A 27,546-nucleotide genomic window follows, 5' to 3' on the forward strand; every position below is an offset into this window, starting at 1 on the left:
GTTGAGACTGTTTGTGGAGTTCATTTTTTTGTGTGTTTCATTTTTTATGGGATGTCACATATCAATTGAAAAAGATATAAAAATTCTAACGAAGTTTAATAGTCTTCAAATTAACTTTAATTAGTAAAAATGTAAAGTAAATGATACGATGTAAAAGATAAGATAAAGTAAAAGATAAGATGACTAGTCAAATCTGAATTGATTTAAATTTTGTATAATATTGTGAACTGTCAGATAGCATCATTTCTCATTTCTAAGGGCCTGGTGCGATTCTTTTTTATAATATTTAGAAGTGCACTGCTTCACTTAAATACAAGGCAGCTTATCATCAAGCTTTCAGAAATATTTAACAAAACCCACAAAAGTTAAATCATAGATAAATCAGAATAAACAGAATATTTATAACTTAGTGACAAGAAAACACTATCTGCATAGATAATCACAGTTATCTTTTAGTGTTGTCTAAAAGGTAGCAAGTTGTTTGTTAATTTATAATAATGTAAGAGTCTAAAATTGAAATTAATCCCAAGTGAAAAAATCTGAATAAGAAAATTCATATTTAGCTATATAACAGAATGTTTTCACACTCTCAGTGAAATGTGGTAGAGACTACATTTCCAAATGTATGACTAACAATTGTCATCTTCTAAATTCTCAAATTGATAACTAACAGTTGTCATCTTCTGACTTGCCACATTATGTTCTCAATTCTAAATAGTCAGTCACTGAAATAACTCTAAGATTACAAGCTGAAATATCTTCAGGGCCAAGCAGGTAGCATAAGTTGATGAAGACACCGCTACTCCAACTAAAGGCTTTCAAAGTCAAAATTTTAAAAACACCATCCTAAATAAAAAATACCTATGCGCAAAATTGGGTCATCCACTTGTCTGTGACCTCTGCTTTAGACTATTAGCCTCTTGTCACTAGTATATATGAAATCAATATTGTCCCTAAACAAATCCTTGAAGCATAGGTAAAAGGAAGCTATCAGAGTTCTAGGTACACGTTTGTGATCTTGGAAAGCACAGATCTTTCAAGATTGGTTTCAGCTAAGCAGTCAGGCAGCAGGTGGGGATCTCAGAATTGTAAAGGTCAACATGAGTGGAGGGAAGCTCAGACTGACAGTCAAAAGGTGTAAAACAGTTCTCTTTAATGCATCCAGGATCTAGTCTGGGTTTCCTTGTCCATTCTCATAGCAAGACTGCTGTCCAATTATGCACACATTAGAGAAATAAGAAACTATGAAGTCTCGATAGAAACTATTTTGTGCATGATCAAGTGCAGGCATACTTTGGAGACATTGCAGGTACGGTTCCAGACCACTGCAAAAAAGCTAATATCACAATAAAGCTAGTCACACAAATGTTTTGGTTTCCAGTGCATATAAAAGTTATGTTTACACTATACTGTAGTCTATTATGTGTGCAATAGCATTATGTCTAAAGAAGTACATACCTTAATTAAAAAATACTTTATTTTTAAAAAATGCCAAAATAATTACAATAGTAACATCAAAGATCACTGATCACAGATCACCATAACAAATATAATTATAATGAAAAATTCTGAAATATCATGAGAATTACCAAAAGGTGACAGAGAGACACGAAATGAGCGAATGCTCTTGGTAAAACTGCACCAATTTGCTGAACTCAATGTTGTCACAAACTTTCAATTTGTAAAAAAAAAAAAAAAAAAAAAAAAGCGCAATATCTGTGAAGTGAAATAAAATGAAGTGCAATAAAGGGAGATATGCCTCTATTCGGAAATACCTAAGAATCGCCTTGCTTTAGGTAGAGCTAAGTCTTTAAACTGGTCAACTGATTGGCTTATTTCAAAACCTGGATATTACTGTATTTTGACCCTAGTTTGTCTATGCAATTTGAAGAAATTATCCTTCAAAACATTTTTTTCCTTTCTTTTTTTTCCTGAATAGAATAAACCTGGAAATAGCTCATACTGCCAACTGAGCCTATGCTCTCTGATCTTTGCTTCTGTGTAGGAGGAGCGTATTAGTGTCATAGTCGGCAATGTGTCTTAAGGACTATGATAGCATGCTCCTCTTAAATAGATGAGGATAACACTAATGATAGGGACTACTTAGGTGGGTGTGTAAATTAAATCATTCCTTCCATGATCAACCCCCCAAAATTTCACAAATCATGGGTACTTGGAGGACAACGTTCAGCCAGATAATCAGCAAAGATCATAATAAAAAAATGTTTAAAAGTCAAGAACTTGGTGAAAATTCTGAATGCTCTGTGAAAGTCTAAATTGGGTCTTTATTCAATTTTCCTGTTGAAAGCATAAACAGCCCTAGATGTCAAGTATACATACTAACATTTTAATTTGTATTCATAAAAATTATTATTTCAACTACTCCAGTTAAACATTTATGATAAGTTTTTGAAGACTAAGGAAGAGGGAATAAGAATGGGTAATGAATAAAAATGGCATTATAAATTTAACCAGTTGAGAATACTTGCACCTTGATTTATTACCAAAAAAAAGTACTCTAATAACTTGTGTTTGCCAAAGGAAAAAAGACATAGGAAATAGGTCTGCTAAAGTGTGCTACAGAGAGTTTAAAGTAGGCTAAAATCAGGTGGGAGTTCCACAATTTCAAATTTTAAAAAAAGTCTTGTTTGAGATTTACAACCCACAGAAATGTGTCTACAGGAAGAGACAGTGAAGGTCTCTTATTTCACAGGTCAATTTTAAACACTGTGTATAATGTTTTTGACAAAATGTAAGGTATATGATGCTAGTACCAGTACTGAGAATAAGAAGGAGCTGGTGGTGACCATGATGACATCTAGGAAGCAAACAGGCTGAGCCTGGGCGATCCCATGATAATGATTCTACCTCACCAGAATGTAAACTCCAAGAGGACAGAGAACCTTTCTGTTTTGCGTACCCAGGTTTCAACGCAGTCTCTGACATACAGTAGGTGCTAGTAAATGTCTTCCAAATGAATAAAAGAATGGACTAATGAATGAATGGATGAAAGTAGTTGACCTGCTCACCCACTTTTCAGTCTGGGGACTCTTAATGGGTTGGGAGGATGACAACTCCGTGAGCTGGAAATTGTTAATGCAGGAACCTCAGGACACACTATTAGAGTAACATTCTCTAGGATTTTTGTTACATAAGACTGAGGATGCCAGGATAAAAATAACAATTATAATGTTCCCTTATATTTAGGGCTTTATTATCCAAAATGTGTTATAGATGAGAATTATAAAGATATCAAATTAATAATCTGTGTGACAGCAAAATCTTATTCATTGGTAATTTCAAGACAAGAAAGAAAATGTCTTTCTTTCTCTCTTTCTTTTTTCTTTTTTTTAAACGATGATATTAAAAGCATGGAGGTTAAAGATAGCACATCCAGGAATGTAAACTTCTTTCCTGTCTATTTGATCATGTGTTATTGGCATTAATACTGTCAATAATTCATGGTAAAAAAGGAAGTTGCCATGAAATGTTACCCACTGTCAGGCTATGATCAATAGGTAAGACCACAGTGGGTGATATATTATCAAGTATCAGCCAGATTAACTTTCTCATGGATATTAAGAGTAGTAGTTACACTCATTTTGTCTAACCTGAGCTAAGCTTATTTATTCATTATCCTTTCCCTGCTGATTATAGACTACTCCTTGATTATAGACTACTCATTTTATCTAAGTACAGAATATCAGCTCTTGCTATTTAATTCCTGTGATCTGGCAGTGGGACTCTAGGATTTGCCCCCATGTTTTGATGTTGGTGTTTATATTTGAGCAAACAAAACTGTCACTTTGTTTTCCTGTCTTCCTATGTTGGGTCACTTTGTGCTACATGATATGATCTAAGACAATTCAATGCAAGGAGACACATGTCCCTTCTCATTGGGAATACGAAGACTGCAGCTTCCTTTTACCCTGTGGGAAAGAAAGCAGGTCAGGTGTCCAAAAGTAGTGGAGGAAAGTTAGTGTCATCACTATTCCTCCTCCTCCATAGAAATAATATAAGATTATGAGGCAAGAACAGCACTGGTTTCTTCATGAAGGGATTAAAAAAAAAAAACAACAGTACCATGGTCGTTTGTGTTTATGGTATTGTGGAAGGGCACTCACATAAAAACAAGACTACCACTTCTGGACATTTTCAAACACATTATTAATCGGATATCTTGGAATCTCAGGAAAAAAACCACTTATTGAAATCACCTCCTCAGGGATAAGTAAATATGAAACATTAGTAAACATTTGGCATTTTCTTTTTTATTTAGTAAGTATAATCACCTGATTTATTTCCTTCTGGTTTTCAAAGCCAGACCTCTACAACATTTTGATACTTAAACACCAGAATTTGGCTTTGTTTCACTTTATGTTATGTTTTATGTCACCCAAATGCTGGTATATAAAATAATTTGGATATAAATGAGTGAGAGGTCTGTGTCAGCCAGTTTAATTTTATCAAAGGAATTTACATGTGGAAAAACGCATCATATCATGGTGACTACAGTGGCCACCAGAAACAACATGCTGGTGCCTCTCCAGAAAAAAAAAAAAAAAAAAAAAAGAATGGAATGAAATAATAAAAATGAGGTAGAGGAGGAAGAGGAGAAAGAATAAAGTAACTGAACTTCCTCTGGGTTTCTCACCTTCCCCAAAGAGTCTATCCTCATTTTTGGAGCATATGATTTATCTCTCATTTTAGCATATCCTTAAACTTGCTTGACATATGACAACCATACATTCTGTTACAACTCAAATCCCGTATCTCTTCCTCAATAAACATACTGCCAGTGCATTGGAAGTGAATGGGAATCAAAAATCCATCACCTAAACGGAGAAGCATGTGAGATTGCGCATAAAGAAGATGGCATCATTTCTGGGAGAAAGTGCCACATCGCTGTACATTTGCTAATTACTTGCAACATGCATTAACGTATAAAAAAATGCCTTTTTGTTACATGGTATTGTTTAGAGATGGTTCTGCTTATCAGTTTTTAATATGCTCTTTGAAAACTGACATGTACTTTACCCACATCTCTTTAGGAACACAGAGATTCAAAGGCTGAATAAAATAGTTTCATGCTTCCCAACACGAACCTGAGAGGGTAATTAAACAGATGGTAACAATAAACTGAATCTGAACATATGAGGGACTAAAGTCCCTTATTAAAAGCCTTACACACCGAAAGGAGGGGGAATGACAACTCTGGGGATGTGTTTTAGCAGCCAACACCTTTATGTCTGCCTTGACCTCAGAAGCAGAAGCTAATCAACCATTTAGGGATGGGTTTCCTACCACCTGGGAGAGGGCACACAAGAGGTCTTCTGCACAGCCTGAGGAGCAGGAATGCAAAGTAGATGTGTGACTCTAAAGGAAAGCAACTGTCCCTCAGGATTGCCTTCAAAGACACCAGCTTTAGACACACCAATTTTGTAACTATAAATTCACCCTATCCCCATCCCTCCTACACACACACACACACACACACACACACACACACACACACACACACATCACAACCTACACTGGGGGACTTATGCTCCAACAGCACAAGCTATCCTCTTCCATGTGAGGCCAAAAACTAGGTACCATAGATTTCTGTCATGACATAGTTATTCTGAATATTTTCAACCTCATTTCTGGGAACCAAATGATCTCCTACTTATTCCATCCTTGAAACATACTGGAATTCGACTTATTTCTCAGATCTTAACATTGTCTGTCCTGAATTAAATCTATGGGAAGAAGAGTATTGAAGCAATCTTGATATTTCAGCTCGTAACTATATGTAGGTGGCTATTTTTTATAGAATATAAAAATAATCTCAAATATATAAATATTATATACATATCTCTCTCACTCTGAAGTGAAAGATGTATATATGCATTTGTGTGTATATATATATATACTGTATTTTTATATATGTATAATAGATACGTGTGTTTATTTACACACACACACACACACAGAAAGAATCCACTAGATGCAAGAAAGGATCTTGTTTCTGTAGAGGTTTGCAATGTTATTGTGCCATCACGCATGCAAAGATGCTATTTTGCCATTTCATAAGGCACTTACAGCCTAGGGGATAATCAAGTCAGTGTTTCTTCTTGTTTCTCAACCTGCTTCAGTTCTCTGCTTCACTTGGCAAGTTCCTGGAGTGTCATTTATAAGAAACATTCTGCAGCAGTAAAACAATGACTTAGCTTAACTAAGTGCTAGCAATCAAAGGACAATGTTCAACATACTGTGTTTTAGATTAATCAAGGTTATAGTGATGATCTATTAAAGGAAATGTTTGAAAACTGAGGCAAGTATTAAGGTGGGAAAATGTACAAGGTATAGAAAAACGTAAATCAAATGGCAAATATTATTTACCAGCTTGCATTTTACCTTTCTGTGCATGTACATCAACATATAACACTGCCCAATTTTAATTTGGGGGTTTTGATACTTAATAGTATAAAAAGACTGTTCCCAGCTTCTGATACAATTGTACCTTAAATGACACATATTACCTTAGGAATTTGCCATAAAACCCTCACAATAATAGTGACTATGGTTCTAAGTGACTAACTTATTTTAAGGGTGAAGAGTATTATATGAATTAAATAAGAGATGCTGCAAATAACTTAGTGGAAAAGCATAGCTGCTGCCACACAGAGTATTAGGTAACCTCTTTTTAATTAGAATGTACACTTTTAGATTACTGATTATGAACATCAGGGGACCCAAGATTTTGATTCATCAGTAATTCTCCTTTATGTCTACACTAAGACGTAAAAATGAGACCTCTGGCTCAACTCGGTATTTCAGAGCCTTTACATGCTGGTGCAGAATCTATTTTACCTGTAATCTCTAGTACTGCTCTGCCCCCTTGTGCTGCTACAGTGAACTCAACAGAGGAACAGTTCGCCTTAATCTTTGTACACTACTACAGAAAAACCCCACTGTCACTTCTCACTTTTCTGGCAAGTTCAAGGTCAGTGTCTAGCTATTTTCAGCTCATCTCTTCTTGATCCATGCAGAGAAATGACAAGGTAACATGATTCGGGGTCAGCTGTATTACAGGAACTGTTACATAAACGGAGAAAGTGAAAATCAATCCTAGCTGACAGTGACTTCGGGATAATCAACGCTCACTGGATGCCTCTGTCAGCTCGCCTGCATCAAATACCGTGTGACTTCTGTCAGATCTTTTTAATAAAACTATGTTCTCACTTTCAGCAACCTGAATACATATTTCTCTTGAGCTGAATTTTTTAGACTATGTTGGCCTTCCAGATTTGTAAACTATGCCAATAATGCCTTGAAAAAATTCATGCATGATACCCGTTATCCTACAGTTATTGACCTGATATGGAAGGTACTGCTGCAAAAACGCCCTTTTTTGACTGATCCATGAGAGCCTTCCTACAGACTGCTGCATCTTCTGCATTGAACTCAACACATTCCTCAAATCATCCTCAGCCCTAACTCCTCTCCCTTCCTCCTTGTTTAACAGAACACCTTAATCAATCATTTCTTGTTGGGAGATGAGTTTTTTTCCTCCTTTTTAGATGTTCATGGTTGCTTTCCTTTTTAATCTCTGTATTTTCTGCCAGGACATTTTCCCCTAATACAGAAAAGGAAACACAGTATTTAACAAGACGTTACACTTTAGTGGCATTCCCACTGACAGCACCTGATATGTCAGTTTAGGGAAGGAGCTATTTTTATCCCACCCACCTTGTGCTCCCTTGAAACTGTGAGGAAGGCAGTACTCCTTTGAAGTACAATTTACCATAATATTAGTTGTCAGTAAATTCAAAGACGGAACTCCTAAAGCTATAAAATGGATTAGAAGCAATTTTAAAAAGAATTAACAAACTAGAGTAAGAGTATACTGTCAACAAACAAATGCTCCATCATAGGACTGTAATTTGGAATTTTAATTACCCCTCTGCTTCTGTAACAAAACAATGTCTGAACTGGCAGCGATTTGAATCTCTCACAGGTCATTGAGCATTCTAGTTAATTACTCTATGAATAGCCTGTTTTTCTCCCCTCTGGAAACACGTTTCTAATGGCAGTCAAGGTCTGACAAATGTGTCATCTACATAATTAGCTAGGAAGCAACACAAAACATTAAACATGCTTTGTGCCGACAACTATCAAAACATTTCATTTGTTGTCAATTATTCATTACTTTGTAGGTTCTGAAGGGGTTGTTATTATGGAAATAAGTCCAGATGCTAACAAGGTTAGAGTTTTGGATTCAAATTAGTAATCAGAGGACTAAAGTAAAAAAAAAAAATGTATCTCATGTACATTCAGCGCCATGTTCAATCAGTAGGAGATTATAAACAAATTTAGCTATGCTCAAGTTAAAATGGAAACGATGCAACCACAAACGTGAACTCAAGAGCCCCAGCTCATTCTTTGAAGTACAGACTCTACACTGTCAATGAAAACTTCCTGAACATTTGGCAAGTCCAATTTGTGCTTGGTAAACAGAGTTAAAGATTTTCACAGCATGAGATGACATGGGACTGCAAGGACAAGGAAAGAAATCTCTAGTGTTCTTTTATTCTTCTTTCCTCCCTCCCACCCCAGGGCATTTTATTTAAAAGTCAAAAATCTAGCTAAATAAACATTTTCTTCTGCTTTACAGCAGACTGGTTACCTTAGCTAACCCTTGAATTTCATGATTTCTTTTTTCTTTTTTTTTCTATTTCTGAAATCTTGTTTCTTTTATTATTGTTTTAATATCATATATAAAACCAAGTATTGTCTTGAAAGCAGTACTCCTAATGTATATAGAGGATATAAAAAGATTTCTCAACAAAATTGACCTCTCAGTGGCAGAGAAAATTGCAGTGGAAGACACATTATTTAGTAGTCATATCTGAGGTTTGGATCTATGGAGAGTCTGACTCCACTGTCCTCCAGCTTTTCCTTATAAACCAAAATGGCTTACAAATGTCATCCACAATAGTCCAATAAAGATTAGGAACAAAACACTGTCCTTACACTGATGAGATAAGAAAGATTTAACTGTAGAATGCAGTGTATAAGAACAGTTCATAAGGCTTGTTCTTGAATCAGAAAAATAGAATTCAAATTATATGTGTGTGTCTAGAATTTAATTGAGGTGATGAGTTTATTTTCTACATAATGTTTGATCAGATGCCTGTACTACAGAACTAGATAAAAAGAAAAGAAAGAAAACAAATTCTATCAGGAAAAATCAAGAAGACCCGTTATCTACAGAGTGTGCAAACTATGTCAGGAAATAATTCCACCCTGAGCTCTGAGAATGCCCAGTTAATAAAAAGAGATCAGCCACTCGCTAAGAGAAAAATAATTGTCTGTATCTATATTTTTCAAAACAAAAAGGCAGCCACATCTTACACTAAATAGGACACATTAAGGCTTTAATAATCTTTTTGCAGAAGGAAACTAATCCATTTTCAGATCATACGATCCACAGCAATAAAAGGAAATCATCAAACTAAAAACAATTTTAGAGATGGCTGCAGACTCTCATTTAATTAACATTCAACAGATCATATATTTATGAGGAAGTCAAAATATTTAGGAAGCCTATAATCCTGTAAGCCTTAATGTGGTATAAAAACAACAAATAAATGCAAAGTGTTACTGTTATACATGCCTGCCTGATCAATGGTTTTCACATATTGATCTATAAATGGAGTTGACAGTCTGTGTTGGCTGCACATTTTCCAAGCAGCGCTATTTTTGTATAAAACCAATACGGGCAATTACCTTTGTTTGAGATGCCAAGTCTTATCAATTCAATGTGATTTAGTGTCATTTTAATTAAATATCAGGATCCACTTCAGGACAATTTATACAAACAAAGCCTCAAACCTATCTATAAGCTTGATTTGAAGTAAACATGGACAAGTCCTACAGCCTCATAATATTTCTCAAAATCTCTGCTAAACAGAAGGCTTATATTTTTAGTAGCAATTTTTATGTCTGCCTTTTTAGCTAGCCACAACTTTGGCAAGTATCCTAAAATCACAGAAGTAAGAAACAAAGGAAAATTGTTTCCTCTTTTTCCTTATAATATATTAAAAAGAAAAATGAAGGAACGCTGTATGTTAAGAGAAGCACAAGGAGTCTTGTATGTTAATGTTTAGGAATGGCTTGACCTAAGTCTTTATCTGAACACTAATTAAAAGAAATATTTCCCTGTCCATGATGGCTATGGAATGGAGTGAGGCACTTCTGCAGGGTTTACAAGATGGAAATGGTGAATATTCATACATGTTGCTGCTTAAGACACCAGTATTAAATGCCGGAACTACTCCTGCCTGCAAATCCTATGTCTGCAGTTTCCTGACTTGGGCTATTTAAACTCTTCATTAATACCTATTTTCAAACTGTCTAGTAGGCTGGGCATCCCTCTTATAAATAACATCAAAGCCACATTAAACCTTTTGCATTAGCTATTTGCTAGATTGCACATTAGCCTTTTTAGCCCTTAAAGAGGCACACTTTACTTGCCCCCATTTACGTTCACTAAGCCTTCTGCTTCTGTGTTTAGCACATTCAGGTAAATCAGCAGTCCACCTTTAAGAGGTCTCACTCCAATGCTCCGGGTGAGACAACAAATCACTGAGACCAAAGAGCGCTCCCTCCCCACCAAATGAAGGTCTCCAGATGGCTCTCACAGATACGCAATTTTCTTACTAACCATGTCATTAGATGTCCAAATTTCCCACCTCTCCAACATTTCTTAGAAAGCAAAGTGGCCTCTGAATTTTGAAAAGGCATTGATCTTATGAACCACATAAAAATGATTGTTTGGTGTTTAAAGAAAATGATGTATGCCACCAATAAAATACTAATGGAGTATTGATACCTGTTTTACTGGAATGCTTCCCTGCAGCACTTAGGCAATCAAAACTTTTAATTCAACAAGTAAATTCACCTGTGTTTGCACAGCTTAGGGTAGAATAAATGTTTATATTGGCATTTCAAAATACTCCTCGATTTAAGATACCAAGAATACAGGCTCTTATGACATGTATAGGAGAATTTTATATTGTGTTCTGAGTTCACAGTCATATTAACATATTTTTAATTAAGCAAAATTTTAAGAGGACTTTATGAATTAATGACAAAATTATACAATTGATTTGACCCTAGAATATTTGTATCATGTTTTTGGAATAAGTGAAATCATGGAAATGTGTAATACCAGATTTTTGTGTTATTATATACTCTGATAAGTCCATATTAGATTTGTAGAATTGATATGCAAGTGACAAGTAGTATATATATGCCATATATATTAAATAGGATGCATAATACATATATAGTCTCTAAGTACTCAATTTTTTTCTGTACAGATTAAATGTATCTCTGTTACAGCAAGCCATACCACATGTGAACTTGTGCACACATTTTTAGTGTGCATTTCCTCCCACTTCTCCTAAGTTCAAAATCTCCCCCTTTGACCTTACCCCAACCTCCAACTTCTGAAAAATCAAGTTCTTAGTTTAGCTTGAGCAGATATCTTTAACAGGCTTGTTTGAATAAATATGCCAAAATACTTTACATTCTGTCAGTATCTAGTCAGAAAATTGTGCATGGAAAAAAAGAGATGAAAAGAACTGAGACAGAAAGAAAATTAGTGCCATGGCAAGCTTTCAATACAGTATCTCTGAGCCAAGTTTTCTCGGTGAAATGACATATCCTCACTAAAATACCCCTTTTATATAATTATGCACCGAGCACACATAACCAAAAGTAACTTTTATTTTTGTTCCTTATCGAGGAATACATATTGCCGAGGCTAAGAATGCGGAAACAAAAGCTGGGATAATTATAGCTAATTTAACTTTGGAAAACTCTGATTCTCCAGCAGTCCAGCATATAACCGCCCAAACTAAAGTTATGTAACAAGGTAATATCAACAATGAGAAACTGCATGATAAAATCCTGCCCAAAAGTGAAAAATGCTAATTTTGTCTCATTTAGCAGCTGGATACAGAAATGCTCATTAGTTTTAAGAGGGTTAATCCTTTTAACTTTTGCATATTGATATGCCAATTATGCCTAATTGTACAAGAGGCATCAGTCAAGGTAATAGTGCATAAACACATGAAAGTTATTAAGTACATCCCAACATGTAATAAAGTAGGTGTTAATTGGTAGCTGAGTTCTGCGGGCTATTGAGGTGGATAATTCATTGAGAGATGGATCACTTGTAATTTCTCTCCATAATTCCTTTTGCAGTCTCATGCTGTGATGTTTTCATGCTTGTCAAAAACAACTGCGGCATAGTGCCTTTTGTTAAACACAGCCAATAAAATATGTTAGGCATCATTAAATATACTTAACTTTTAAACTTTTCCAAAGGTACAGTTCTTACTGATAATACATTATAGAGATTCCAATAATTTACTCTAACCATTGTCTCAAGTTCATGGTTGAGGAACGTTTTAGCAGGTTTCAACGCCAAGTCAGGCTGGCCGTGTTGTGCCTCCCAGCAGATAATACTTTTAAATGAGAAAATAAAGAAAAAAAAATGCATCTCTCAGTACCTTAACTAGGGATATGTTTCTCACTTTCAAAATATAATCACTGGCTTCCTCATGCTAAATTTGTCTATAATACCTGAAGAAAGGATGATTAAAACCATACATTTCTCAGGCTCCTGAGATCGTTGTGGGTTAATTTTGCACTTGAAATTCGAGTGAAAAACAGCGAATAAATATAATCGGTAACATGCTACTCAGCAAGTTGATCTCATTTAATAACTCAGTTAGGGAGCTGAATATTTCATAGGCCCCTATGATATTAACAGAACACTCAATTAATAGCTCACATGTTACTGCAGGGTGACTGGGACTCACAGCCTGTCCCCAGCTAACCTATTTCTTGCTCTTGCTCTCACTGTGAGAAACAAAATAGATCCGGGGTCCAAAAGAGTGGCTAACATTGCATAAATAATTTTGTAACATCCTATGGCCTCAGCTGCAAGTTACCACCATTATGGAAGAAAATTAACCAGAGGAGACTCATTGCAATCAGTGTGTTTAGTGGCTCAGGATGCGTGCAGGGGCAGGGACACAACTGGCAATAGAGTTCATCTGTAACTATTTTATTTCAAATCTTCCTAATGACACATTATGGAGACAAAATGGCTTCCTCTCCAAACCTTAAATCTCCACACCATTTCAACTGTTCAAGCTCATTCCAAATCAGATTGTAATTTCCAATATCATATATTGTTGGGAGATTTTAAGGAAGAGATTTTCACTTTTTTAAAAGATTTTTTTCTCAGTTTATTCTTAGCTAATTTTAGCCTCTGGCTTTTCAAAGTGATGTACTGTATTTGGAAGTACAAACACCACATGCTAGCATAACCTCATTATTTTTATGACACTGAAGCATGATAGTGGAGGCCCTGAAAATGAGTCAAAGGTGCTCTTCAGTCTAGCTCCAAATCCACTTTATCACTCTGGATTAAGCCCAGCTCTTCTCTTGCAACTGGGGATATAATTACGACTATAAGTAGGCAAGATAAAATGCATTACAAAAACAGTTTTCTCATGCACATTAGGAAAACAAATAAAACAAGGCTAATTAGCTTTTTTTTCCCCCCTTCTTTTACAAAATTCTATATATCAGGGAACTTGTGGTATTTGACTTACAGGTTCAGTGACCTTCCCAACATCGGTGAGGATCATGGATTTACTTTGGCTCAGCCTGCTGTGGTGGCTATTGGCATTTTTGATTCTCATTTGCACAGCTCCAGTGCCTTGGCGGGTGGGATTCAGTGTTTCCACAGAGGTATCAGAATTTGTAGACTTCTGCATATTACAATGTTATCCTGATGAAATATAAAAGCATTATATTATTCTAAGTATATGCTTTTCCATGAAAAACTCCTGGTGGAGTGCATATCCTTATATATCATTAAAGTACAAAAATGAAATAGTCTCCGCCTCTTTGGTGAAGAAGAAGGTAGTTACTTTGTAGTGCTTTTATCAATTGGACCTCTGTATTCCGACGGTACTGTATACGTGCCAGAGGATTTCAGTTCATAGATAGCACACTCAAATTCTGTGTAGTTTCTTAATTCGATTAAGGAACTCCTAATGGCAATATGATATGGTCTCCCTTATATAGAAATGATATTGCCAACTAAGCATCTTCCGGGTATATGCTCTTTTCATTCACAATGTCTTTGATCTATCACCCACCCCATCCCAACCCACCTCCAGACATTACCACCAGCAGCCTTTTTTGGTGAACAAAAAACCCCTGTGAATAAGGTCAAATTTAAGTGTGTAAAATTGGAGGAAAGCAAGCTGGTCCCATTGACTATCAAATATGTCGGCTTGGCCTCATTAGCATGGTGCAGAGTCCCAGTCACCACCCCCACTTGCAATATCCACAGGGAAAAATTAAAATTCCTTTGTCCACTGCCATCTGCCAACTGAACTAGATTTAGTAGCTTAGTTGGATATAATATTTATGAAGACTATGAAGAAACAGAAAATCAGCACATCGACACTATTTATTTATTTATATTTATTTTAATGGAAGGAGTCTGATTCAGGTAGGAAAATCCAGTGTGGGCAAATTTTAAAGGAGCGGCTGTGAGAAAACAATAATTCAGAAAAAGAAAACAAAGGAAATAAATTGGGTGGGTGGACCAGGAGGGCTTTTAGTTGCTTCCCAAATCCATAATCCTTTTCAGCTGCTCCTCCCCACGAGTTCCTCAAATGAATACATCTACTCTTTCTAAATAGGATATTTGCAATGCAAATATAGCTTCAAAGCTTCTAGAAACAGACCCTCTTCTAGCCTGAGTGTCCTCTCTATGTCTCACCCATATAGACATTTCATAGCTAGCCTAGGCACATGGGTACAACATTAGAAAAAAATGTCACCAGTCAGTTATAGAAGCCAATATAATCCAAAAGAAGGATTATATTTTAAGGAGCCAACTGTTTTGGTACCTCTACCTGATTGGACAGACAACGGGGCTAGAATCACAGTAATGTTCAAGTTGAGTGGACACTAAAAGGATTAGAAAAGAATAAAAGCATTTTAACGGGAGGAAAAGTGTTTCCTCATAATTGAAACCAGTTAGGCAATTGAGTGATATTGAGTGAGAAAAGAAGTTAATATTTATTGAGTATTTACTATGTGCCAGGCAATGAGCTGGTTTAATCCTTACAAAGTTTCTATGATATTGACATTAAACTCATATTTTTATAGTGGAGAAAAATGAGGATCAGAGTGACTAACAATTTTCTTATGGACAGTGGGCAGCAAGAAGTGAAGGAGTATTTATTTTATCCACCCCCCCCCCACTGCCGACCCAGATGTCCATCAACAGATAAATAGATAGACAAATTCTAGTTTATCTACACAATGAAATATTGCTCAACAATAAAAATGAATGGATTACTAACGCATGCAACCACATGGATGAATTGTAAATTCATTGTGCAGAGTAAAAGAAATCAAGCCCCCCACCAAAAAAGTACTCATTGAGTACTTACGATTTCACTTACATAATATTTTTGAAAATGCAAACTAACATAAAATGAGAGAAAACAGATTAGTGATTGCCTAGGGACAGTGTGGACTCTGGATACAAGGAAGCTTTTAGGGGTGATGGATATGTTTGTTATCTTGATTGTGGTGATGGTTTAATAGCAGTATACATATATTAAAAATGATCAAATTGTACACTTTAAACACTTGCACTTTATTGTACTTCAGTTATATCTAACAAAGCTTTTTACAGGACAGTTTTATTAAGAATTCCTTAACCAATTTATTTTGCTACTTATTTTATTTTAATTTATTTTGAATATATTCATTTTCATAATCATACATGAGTGATATATTTTAAAAACTTATCTAATTGAGAATAAGAGCTCTTTTGACAACATTTGAAATAAAAATTTGAATAAAAGAAGAAATATTATCCCCACTATTCCACAGCAATATGATGACAGCTACATTAATAAGAAGGACTTTAAAATGTATCAAATCTGACCACTAATGTATGCATAAGGGATCTTACCTCTATATCTAAATAGAATAAGATAGGGTTTTTTATATATAAATGTGTTTTGAAAAGTAAATGCAATCGGGCTTCCCTGATGGCCCAGTGGTTGAGAGTCCGCCTGCCGATGCAGGGGACACGGGTTCGGGCCCCGGTCTGGGAAGATCCCACATGCCGCGGAGTGGCTGGGTCCGTGAGCCATGGCCGCTGAGCCTCCGCGTCTGGAGCCTGTGCTCCACAACGGGAGAGGCCACAACAGTGAGAGGCCCGCGTACCGCAAAAAAAAAAAAAAAAGTAAATGCAATCACATGCAGATGATATAAATAGTTATTTCTCCACGTACCCCAGTACAGGATAAACATTTTTGGTTTTATTCTGTGTATTATTTATTATTGAGGCCTTCAATTTTTCTTAGCCAAGAGACATTATTTCAAACTAAAGCAAATCTCTGGATTTTTTATATTTATAAAGATGCTACTAATAAAAGCATGAGTTTTTTTCAGAGTATATTTCAGTGGATGAAGTAAGGATGAATGAAAGAATGAGAATCTAGGTACCGTGATTGTAATGGAGGTCTTGGATTCATTATAATCAGACTGGTTGCATAAAAAGAGCCTATGATGACTTCTAGTGCAGCACTGTTTCTAATGGCCAGCTTTGTGACCTTGAACAAGTCCGTGGACCTCTGTTTCATCACTGGAAAAAAATGATAGTGAGGGGGCATGGGCAACTAAAAGGATTGCTATGATCTGTAGGCTCCTTTTCACTTCTGATACTGTTGTGTAAAAGTCTGGGAGCTCAAGAGGTATTACTGCAGATTTACAGAGCTCAGTAGTTTTAGGTAGTTTTAGCAACAATGTAAATGCTTTGGTATGATCTGATGCCCAAGGATTTGAGTGAGGGTTGAGGGGATCTATGATTAAACATATAAATCTTTTCTAAAAAATTTGGGTTCTCCTTGGAGTACATTGAAGGCTTGATCTTCCAAATTATTCATTAGATTCAAAACTCTAAGGTGGTGTGTTTGTAATACTGGTAAGAGAAATACTCGGGCTAACGCCACTCTCTTCTGACCAAGAGCATAAAGCCACTGTATTTACATAGCCCCACCAGGTGCCGTTTATACGGCATGTTGTTTCTCAAACTCTGAACAAATTTCAGCGTCAAATCAACATTTGCATTCTTGTATTGATTTGACAATTAACCCATAATTTGCCTGGTGATGGGTTACTGTCAAAAGGCTGGATTAATTTTAAAAGCCTCTTATCTGGCTTTCCCATCTGTTTTCTCGAGGACAGTCTACAGAAAAGAATTTCAAAATCTTCCTCCTTCAGATCTTTCTTTTAAGCTGATCTCTCCCCCTACCAATGTTAATGTTATTTCTCTTTTCTCACTCCTCTAGCCATCACTTCTTTTCCCAACTGACCTCATCTTCACTTTTTATTGATACTCTATTTATTGCACTCAATTTTTTCGCTTTATTCAGCTTTTTTTGTATTTTGTTCTATCAATGGCATTCACTTGATACTATTCATAGTTATTCTCATGTTTGCAAATATTTGGTGGTTTCTGATTTTGCAGAGCACCACGTTGCTCTGAGAAGAATACAGAAAATGACACAAACCTCTTTCTACCCACAGAAAATAAATTATCTGTTTAACGTTTACTGAGACTTTCCTGAGTGACAAGGCACTACATTAGAGGCTGGCGATAACTCTTTTTTGTGTTTTTGGTTTTTGTTTGTTTGTTTCAACCAACTGTTTTACAGTAGTTTGGTGAGTGTGATAAAGAAACAAATCAATAATTAAAAGAGAATAGAGTGGTGCCAGGTGGGGAGAGAAGCAATGACATCAGACCACAGTAGAACTGGGAGGTGTGGAGAGAGAAAGTCCACAAAAGATCAGCTGACGCTGGAGCTAAGTCAGGGCAGGTTGGGCATTTCGGGAAAGGGGCTCAGCAGTGCAGAGGTATGCAAATAACTGTGATATTATAGAGTAGATACTGAAATATGTCATGAAGAAAAACTATAGTACCAAGGAAATTCAAGGAAAAGGTAAGCATTGGGTTTCATGAAGAAAATGGCATTTAGCCTCAGTGTGGGTGAGTTTGATCATCTTTCTATCCTCTTATCGGGCTGAAGGGTTAACGGAGAGCCTAATCCCTTCTAAGCCCACCAGTGCTGTAAGAGGCTGGTATTCTAGACACTCTGAGGGAGAGAATTTGGGAAGAGGGCTTTCCTTGGCATAATACACAAATGTCTTGTATGGATGAGTTGAGTGCAAAACAGAAGGAAGCAGGACCCCCTCACCCCAAGCAGGAACTGAGGAAGGAGGGAGGACAGAGGAGGAAGGAAATCTAATGGCCAGAAATGACAGCTGTGTTGGTGGCTGTGAAACTTCTAACTGCCGTACTTGTGGGTTCAGAGATGATTTATTCTTATTCATCCTGTTAGAAACCTCTCATAGCTGGTGGATAAGGCTGTTTTAGGCCAATTTTGCAAGTTGTATTTGGACCCCACTTACAGTTCATTCTCTTTACACTCCAACTTTCCCAATTTCTCCTCACCTGCATCCTAATACTCATGTTTTCCTCTACAGTGCACACTATGATCCTTATCACATTTTGGCTGCCAAAGCCCCCCACTGCAGCACCTACTTAGGCCCCATCTCATCTACAGGGTCAACATATCTGAAATTCCATCATCCATTCTTCCTTACTTACATCTTTTTACTTACATCCATCTGCTCAGTGAATCACTTAGATGTATATATGGGAGAGGAATGATTAAACTAATTAACACACTGTCATAAATGATTAGTCAGACTTCCCATGAACTCTCAGGAAATCATTTACCTGAATCTCATACTGGAAACTCCTCCGGCTATGTAGGAAAATATCTTACAGTAGAAAACCTTTGATTACTCTACTTTGTGTGTGATCTTAAGTAAAAGTAGAGGCAGGTAGCATTTGTGACTAGGGATAGGATATTAGCATTGCATTCTAGTAAAGGGTGCCTCTTGGAGTTGTGGGACATGATGGCCCTGCCAGGGTGCTCTAGTTTTTGAGTCTTTATGAAAGAAGGTTCTAGGGGAATAAACTCCAATATAAAGTCTTCCCAACCCTGAGTCAAAAGAAACCCTCAAGGGTTTCTGCGCGCCTAACGCAGGGGGCCTGGGTTCGATCCCTGGTCAGGGAACTAGATCCCACATGCCGCAACTAAGAGTTTGTACGCCTCAACTAAAGATCCTGCATGCTGCAACTAAAAGATCTCCCATGCTGCAACTAAGACCCGGGCAGCTAAATAAATAAATAAATATTTTTTAAAAAAAGAGAGAAACCCTCAAACCCCAGGGTCCATCATAACTTGCTCCCAGCATCAGGGAGTGAATATAATTCCAGGAACATAAGTATCAATTTCAGAATATACTCAGAAAGGCAATGAAGAGCTCTAATCTGTGAGTCTTTCTGAGTTATTATTCCAAGAATATACATAGGGTTTTGAAATCATATTCTGTTGTTCCACCTGTATTTTCATTTCTCATTGACCCTTAACTTTCTAGATTTGGTAGAGAACTTGTAAAATCAATAATACTTTTGTATGCTTATTTCTATGCAACTTCGTAACATGAAACATTTTGTTAACTATAAGTCATATTAAGTTTCATGTGATCTACATGCTTATTCTGTATTTCTCTTGTTCTTTCATAACATATCATCTAATCATCATCATCATCATCATTGTTACCAAATTCTATTAGAAAAAACATTGATGACGTATGCATTTATATTCTTACAGGAGGCACACAGAAGCATGGTGAATGACTAATGACAACACATTCGTTCATTTTGCATGTGTTTAAAATATCCATTTGATTTTTACAAAACTCTCCAAATAAATATCCCTGAGTTAGAAGTTGAAATGTAAATCACTTAAGACTGGCTTCACAATTTCTGTAGACTTCCTGATTTTGTATGTACCAAGAGAACAGCAAGAATAGCTTGTGATGTTACACTAGTTCCACTTTCAATACTGTTTTAAAAACAGGAAACAGTGATGAGAATGCACTTCATAAGAGCCACACAAACTTTGGCTCTGCTCAACAGACTTGGCTCAGTGATATTCTGGGCCTGATTCTCCCACTCACACTGCAAATACCCAAATAGGAATGAATGTGATATTTCATCTAATCATAAATTTCAAAGCTGCTCTGTCAATTATTTGTTGCACTCTGTTAATTACACTAAGGCTCAGCAGCTTGCCCTTTTGAGGTAGAAAGTGTATTTTTGACATCTTTTTCCCATCAGCAACATTAAAATAAAAAATATTAAGAATTATTTGAGTTAGTAGAAACTGAATAGGCACTATGATATTATCTACATGCTACAGAGCAGAGAAAATTGAAGTTCAAGGATACAGACTCTTCCCCAAGGTGCCACAACCTGTTCAAAGTAGTCCCAGGACAGAGCTCAAGTCCTGCATCTCCAAACATCCTTGCTTTAGTCATAGACCGCCAAGTCAAGTGGCAACTGTGTCTGGAAAAACAAGGTAACAAGAATTCCAAAGGAAATCTGACAGAGATCAGGTAGATAAAATGATCAAAGTGCATCCATATTAAGTATAGATCATGTAAGTCTTTCTATTTAATCATTTATAAATGTCCCCGTGCTTTCTGACAAAACAATAAAGACTGAATAAATATTTACAGAATATAGAAATGGAAAACAAATATAGAACCTAGGTAATGCCAGAGTACATAGCTTAGGAAAGCATTATCAGTAGGAATGTCTTTGACCTAATTTAGTTCTTATTTTAAAAAGAATATGTATAACTTGCTCTGCCCAGCGGTTCTAAGGGCCAATGAACGATGGATATTTCATAAGTTAGAGGCTGCAAAGAAGCAATGCTTTTCATACCTTTTGAGGCCAACATTAAAGTATACTTGGAAAATCATACAAAATTTCCAAAAATATGAACAATACCATATTTCCATTTCAGATAACCCTTTTCTTTATTTCTTATTTTTAAAAAATGACTGCATTTTTGACCACCTTGCAACTTAGCAGGGCTCTGTGTTCTAACAATAGAGAACATCTCCCTGGAGTTTCAGCTTTCTTCAGGTGCTTAACATTTTTTTCTCTGAATAGAAGGACTCTCTTGCCTGACATGGATTCTCACTAAAGACTTTGTGAGGAGAACTGTCTCAGAGATAAGCACTGAGTGTGCCCCAGTGTTTTCCCATTCCATGGGTCTTAGCCTGGGTTTTCACTGTGTGGCAGTGAGCTGTCTGGTCACCACCAAGGTCCTCTCTGCCTTAACACACACGAACCCTCTGTGGCAATATGACCCCAATCCCTTTCCGGAATGTGTAAGATGAGTTGCTTCTCCAGGTCTAGTAAGAGTGTGTGGAAACTCCACAGATGAATATGATATCAGAAACTCATTTCTGTCCCCTGGAAAGGTCTTCTACTCATCTGTGGTAGAGCACGGTCTGTTTGTTCCCCTGTGGAAATGACTTGTGGCAGTGGTAGCTCCAGTAACGTGTGGTACAACCTCTGTGCTACACTTGCCTGACAGGTCAGTAATTAACTTGCATTGCAATTGTTTGCCGTCTCCACCAGAGCATCCATTTACCAAAATAACATTTTAATTTCACTTTCTTCCCGGTTCACTCTCCTGTTCTTTTTTCCCTGTGGCTTCTACATCTCTATTAAGTCTAATTTCCCAGACCACTTTCAGAAGCGGAGAGAGTACAATAAAATTCAGTTTCAAAAATGTCAAATATAATGAGAAAGGATGATCACAGTAAAGGAATTTGACCATAGCCACCCCATTGGGTAACACTGTCTTTGACTTTGGCAGGTATTATATATAGGAAATGTGATAATAAGGCTTTGCATTTAGTTAACATATATCAGGAAATCTGGGTGATAGACTGCATTTACTGACAAAGTCTGGCAGATCATCTGCATGGACAAATTGTAATACAGTTATTGTCATTGCATATGGGTATCCTAAATGGTAAAAATGACAAGTAAAATATAAAATATGTTTTAAGTAGAATAAAACTGTGTGGTAGGCCACCTTGGTATCTTGTTGCTACCTCTCATCCCCTGAGCACCTTAGCCCATTAGTCTCCAACCTACTGGGAGCAAAGCAACTGGTTTTATATTTCAAATAATTATTGAGCCTCTACCCTGAGAAACTGACTTGCTAGGTCCCACAGTTTCTACAAAAATTGTTAAGAATTCTGGGGTAGAGTTAGACATAAGCATGCTTGCTTACAATGAAATCTGATAAGAGTGCAATGGAGAATGGGACTGAGGGCAATTTCCAGGTGAAGGTGACATTGAACTTGATGTTGTATGATAAATAGGATCCAAAAGGCAGAGAAGGGATATCAAGGGCAGTGCAAGCTGAGATCACAAGATTTCAGGAAAAGCAAAGTGAACATCCACAACAAATGACAGAGTGGGAGTGGCTAGTTGGGAAACCTAGGGAGAGATAGTTGATTAGGGCCGGATTAGGAGAAACTTGCAGCTCTATTAAAAAAAGTGGGCTCTTGGGTGGCACAGTGATTGAGAATCTGCCTGCCAGTGCAGGGGACATGGGTTTGATCCCTGGTCCGGGGAGATCCCACATGCCGTGGAGCAACTAAGCCCGTGCTCCACAACTACTGAGCCTGCGCTCTAGAGCCCATGAGCAACAACTACTGAGCCTGTGCTCTACGGCCCGTGTGCTGCAACTACTGAGCCCACATGCTGCAACTACTGAAGCCCGCGTGCCTAGAGCCTGCGCTCCTCAACAAGCCACCGCAATGAGAAGCCCGCGCACTACACGAAGAGTAGCCCCTGCTCACTGCAACTAGAGAAAGCCCACATGCAGCAAGAAAGACCCAACACAGCCAAAAAATAAAAAATAAAATAAAATAAATAAATTCTAAAATAAAATCTTAAAAAAAAAAAAAAGGGGGCTCTTATAGATCCCTGGAAATGTTGATGCCTTTGTTTAAGGCATAATCCCATTCCAAAAGACTTGGTGGAAAGGACCCAGAATGGATCTCCAGCCACTGAGGCTGCACAATGAACAGGAGCATTCTCATGGGATGCTTCTTAATTAACTTTAAATTAGAATAAATATCACAGCACCTATTTGTAAACACTAATCTTATGAAAAGAGCACCCCATGACTTGGGGGAAAAACTTCAGGAACCTCACTTTGAACTTCCAGGTACATGTTTAATGCTTCTTGTTACCAATCAAATGAAGAGAAAGGTAAAGGCTTCACCGGAATGACAAAATGAAGCATTTACGGAAGGGAGGTCTAAGGGTACAATTACATCTTATTAAGGGCATAAAAGAAAATAAAGTTAAGATTAGTGAAACTGCTTCTGAATTTCCCTCTGGTGATCAGGTAAGCAGTAAAAAATAGAAAAGCAAATAGGAACAAAATGCCTGCATTATTGTAATTATGTTCAGGCAGCATAAGAAATTTTATGAAATGGCAATCTCCTTAGATACACAGGAAAACCATAAGGGGCATAAGTAGTGCAATCTCTTCTCTGTTTCCTCTGTCAGTTTTGAACTAATATAGCAAGAAATGCTGAGCCATTTTCCGCCTCTTGCATACAAGTATCAATTAAGGGAAAACAGGGTGACTATCTTAGGGCACTGGATGATGAAATGTCACTTAAGGAGAAAACATCAGCTGTAGAAGAAGTTGTTCGGCAGCCACAGAATTAAAAAACACTGGCAAAACAAGCAGTCTCACCCTCTGGGACAGGGCTCATTCTCTGATCTTTGTTGGAAGAGTATCAAGTGCACAAATATACATTTCAACTTGCGATTGCTTGTTTCCTCCAATTTCATGTTCTATAGTATTTATTTCCTAAAGTACATGACTCAGTTGCAAAGCCCTTTTACCAAGCAGATTAAATCTAATCACACATTGATTGCAATACACCAGGTTCCCTCCATCTCCATCTTGGCCTGCCCAAGTTAAAATATGAGGAAGCTGCATATTGCGTAGTGTTTGACAGTAATTAACGGGAGTCAGTAATTGACAGTAGGAAAATGTGGATGACATTTGTTTTATTTAGCAAATTTGTTATTGTATCCAATTAGTCTTTCCCTAATGCTCATGTCTTCAAACTCTGAATTGACTGAATTGTATTTCAGTGCCAAAGGGACCTGTCTGAGAATGGGACAGTAATATAGTCCACTGTTGTGACAATGACAGCACCATTAAGATAAAACATTTCAGCATATCTTTTAAAATGCATTTAAAAATTGGTTTCTCTCTTGCTCAATTATATATGCATAAAATACATTTTAAATAGTTTTTGTGTTTATGTGTGTGTATGTATACGATTGTGTTTGCATATAAGTTCAATGAATTGTCACAAACTGAATGCACGCTCCTGTAACCACACCCAAATCAAGAAACTCAACATCATCAGCACTCCAGAAGCCCTCTGAAGCTCCCTTCCGGTCACTACCCTCCTCACCCCACAAAGGATAATCAACATTCTGTCTTCTTAGTTTTGCCTACTTTTGATCTTTATATAAAAGGAAACTTAGAGTATATACTTTTTAATTGCTGGGCTTATTTTACTCAAATTTTCATTTGTGTAGCTGATTGCTGTGTGATATTCTTTGGAAGCACCTGTGCAAAACTTTTGCTAATTCTTCTATTAGGGTGTTTGTGCTTTTCTTACTGATTTGTAGGAGTTGTTTTTATATTCTGGATACAAGTTTCCTTTTAATATATATGTTGCAATAATGATCCTTTTTTTCATTTGTAAGTTGCTTTTTACTCTCTTACTGTAATATGTTCATTAGTAGAGGTTCTTAGCTTTAATATATCCAATTTATCATTTATCTCCTTTTACAATTAGTACTTTTTTTGTCCTCTTAAGAAATTCTTGCCTAATCCAAAGCTACAAAGACTATTCATATATTTTCCTCTAAAGAGTTTTGTTATTTAAACTTTTTTAAAAAAGATTTATTTATTTGTTTTATATTTATTTTTGGCTGCATTGGGTCTTTGTTGCTGTGCGTGGGCTTTCTCTAGTTGTGGCAAGCGGGGGCTACTCTTCGCTGCAGTGCGCAGGCTTCTCATTGCGGTGGCTTCTCTTGTTGCGGAGCACGGGCTCTAGGTGCGCAGGATTCAGTAGGTGCAGCGTGTGGGCTCAATGTGGCTCGCGGGCTCTAGAAAGCAGGCTCAGTAGTTGTGGTACACGGGCTTAGTTACTCCGTGGCATGTGGGATCTTCCCAGACCAGGGCTCGAACCCATGTCCCCTGCATTGGCAGGCAGATTCTTAACCACTGCGCCATCAGGGAAGTCCCTAAACTTTTTTCTAGAACTGTGATCCTTCTGGAAATAATTGTGTTTGGTGTGAGGCAGGAAAACGTTCTTTCTATATAAAGAATTCATATGTGTGTGTGTGTGTGTGTGTGTGTGTATTTTTTAATTAGAAGGACTTGTCATCTCTCGTGATTTATCTAGGTGAAAAAGGACCAGGATCTGGCCCTCCATCTGGAGTGAACAGATACTGGAGAGCTTTCCTATCCACAAATATTGACAGTAGGTGCGGTTTTGTCTAATAATTACATAAATATCTGGTTACAGTCTTGGTAAATACTGGCAACTGGGTATCCAAGTTGAATAGAAAGATTTATCTAACAGGTGGGAAGAAACAACCATTCTGAGAGGAGCGATACTCAGAAGTTCAGATTTGCAGATTGTTATCAACCAGGAGGTTTGTTACTGTCAGAGTTCTCAACACTGGGTATCTGTTCAGAGCTAGCTCAGTTACCCACATGGGAGACTCTCAGTAGAGAGGTAGGACTTTCATCCTAGCAAGAGAATGAGGCAATGAATGACCAGGTTTCCAATAGAGGAAGTTGTGGTCAGGGACAAAACAAATGCCTAATGAGGAAGGACTCGCTGAGGCACTGGGACTTGTAAATAAGGGGGCAACACACTTGATTTGTGTATCACAAGTGCAGACTAAAAGCCATAATCACTTGTTATAATTTATTATTGAACTCACAGAACTCCATTTCACTGGAATTAGTTAAAAATCACCTGCATTAAGCTAAGATTTCTCCTGGGAGTTAGGGTCACAAATAACTCAACTTCAGTTGAAAATGAAAAGGTATCTCTAGAAGTGAGGAAGAAGACAGTTATAGAGCAATGATTCTCAAGGGTCAGTGTGAGTAGCTTCATAAACATGCAGATTTAACTGCACCTTCCCAAGATATTTCCATTCAGCAAGACTGAGGAGGAGCCTCAGAAAGGACATGTTTGGCCATCACCCTTGGTGATTCAAATGCACACTGAACTTTGATGAGAAACAAGTCTATAGAATTATATAAAGTTATTTTTTATTTCATATCTGCATTGTCCTAAAAATGTTACCAATTACTACAGTGTCTTATTTTTAAAGCCCATTGATACTAGGTTCATATTTGTTAATATTTTTGCTCTAATTAAGTTTTCTGGAAGTAAATCTCACTTTGAAATATGTTGGTGGTTTGGGGGAGTGGTGTGGATCGCAGTTGAGAACAGTGAGGAGAGAAGTGAGCAGGTAGCTAAGTAGGTAGTATAAAAATTGACACACAGACACATAGGTACGTGAAAGTAATACTATGAGTATCCTATTTGAGATTAATTAAAATATGATGTTTAGCTATCCAGAACATACATCCAGTCCTAACTATTGCTGCAAAATGAATTATTTTACATAAATGAAAAACCCAGTAGTATCATACCACCAACGATCTAGGTCTATTGCAGAACTTTCAGCAAGTTGTTTTTTTTGGTTTGTTTGTTTTTTTAATGTTTATATCATGAACATAGTAAGTGTGAGTAAAACAATGTCAATTTGAACACTTGGAAAACTGTTCTCTTGCTTGTTAAATATCAAAGGGTGTTTAGTGTGAGAACAAAACAGATTCCACAAAATATTGTTGTTTTCAAATTTAATCTGAAATTTTGTGGAAGTGAGGCTTTCTTTCATGAAGCCAAGAATGTCAAAATAGCAAAAAAAATATTTAGCAGTCCACATTATTTAAATTAAAAGTTTTTGACTGAGTTTTTCCAATCCTAGTCTTTGAAGATACTTCAATATGTTCTGTATATTATACATCTTAAATTGTGTCCTTTCTAGACTGGTTAACTAAAGGCTCTTATGATGCTATAGTCTCTTAAAGAGCTTCAGCTGTATTATTAGGAACCTCAACCCAGGGTTTGTTTGGGGGATATTTTCCCACTTAAATAAGTCCTGTTTTGCTTCTCTCTCCTCAAAGTAGAGTTCAGAGGCCTCTCCCCAGGAGGTAGGAGGTAGAGATGGTTATATGCATTATCGAACTAGGTTCCAGTTAATTGAGTGTTACTGTAATTTGAAGTAATGTAGCTAAATTTCTATCTTAATTTAGGCTCCTCATAAAGCAAACTATAGGATTTTGTCTTGGACACATTGAAGTA

General features: G+C 36.8%; 1 protein-coding gene across 3 annotated transcripts in view; it reads right to left on the reverse strand.

Annotated features, from left to right (window-relative positions):
* Window positions 1–27,546, reverse strand: part of ARHGAP15 (Rho GTPase activating protein 15) — a 621,340-nt gene that overhangs the window by 578,391 nt on the left and 15,403 nt on the right. For 2 of the 3 annotated variants that reach the window (XM_019925524.3, XM_073807741.1), the window contains exon 2: window positions 13,683–13,861. In XM_019925524.3, the coding sequence (XP_019781083.2) occupies window positions 13,683–13,847 (165 nt within the window). In that variant the 5' untranslated portion in view covers window positions 13,848–13,861. Of the gene's footprint in view, window positions 1–13,682; window positions 13,862–20,497; window positions 20,591–27,546 lie in introns of those variants that run through there. The other variant, XM_019925523.2, reaches the window with a different exon arrangement.

Source organism: Tursiops truncatus, chromosome 7 (genome assembly GCF_011762595.2).
Source record: "Tursiops truncatus isolate mTurTru1 chromosome 7, mTurTru1.mat.Y, whole genome shotgun sequence".
NCBI lineage: Eukaryota > Metazoa > Chordata > Mammalia > Artiodactyla > Delphinidae > Tursiops > Tursiops truncatus.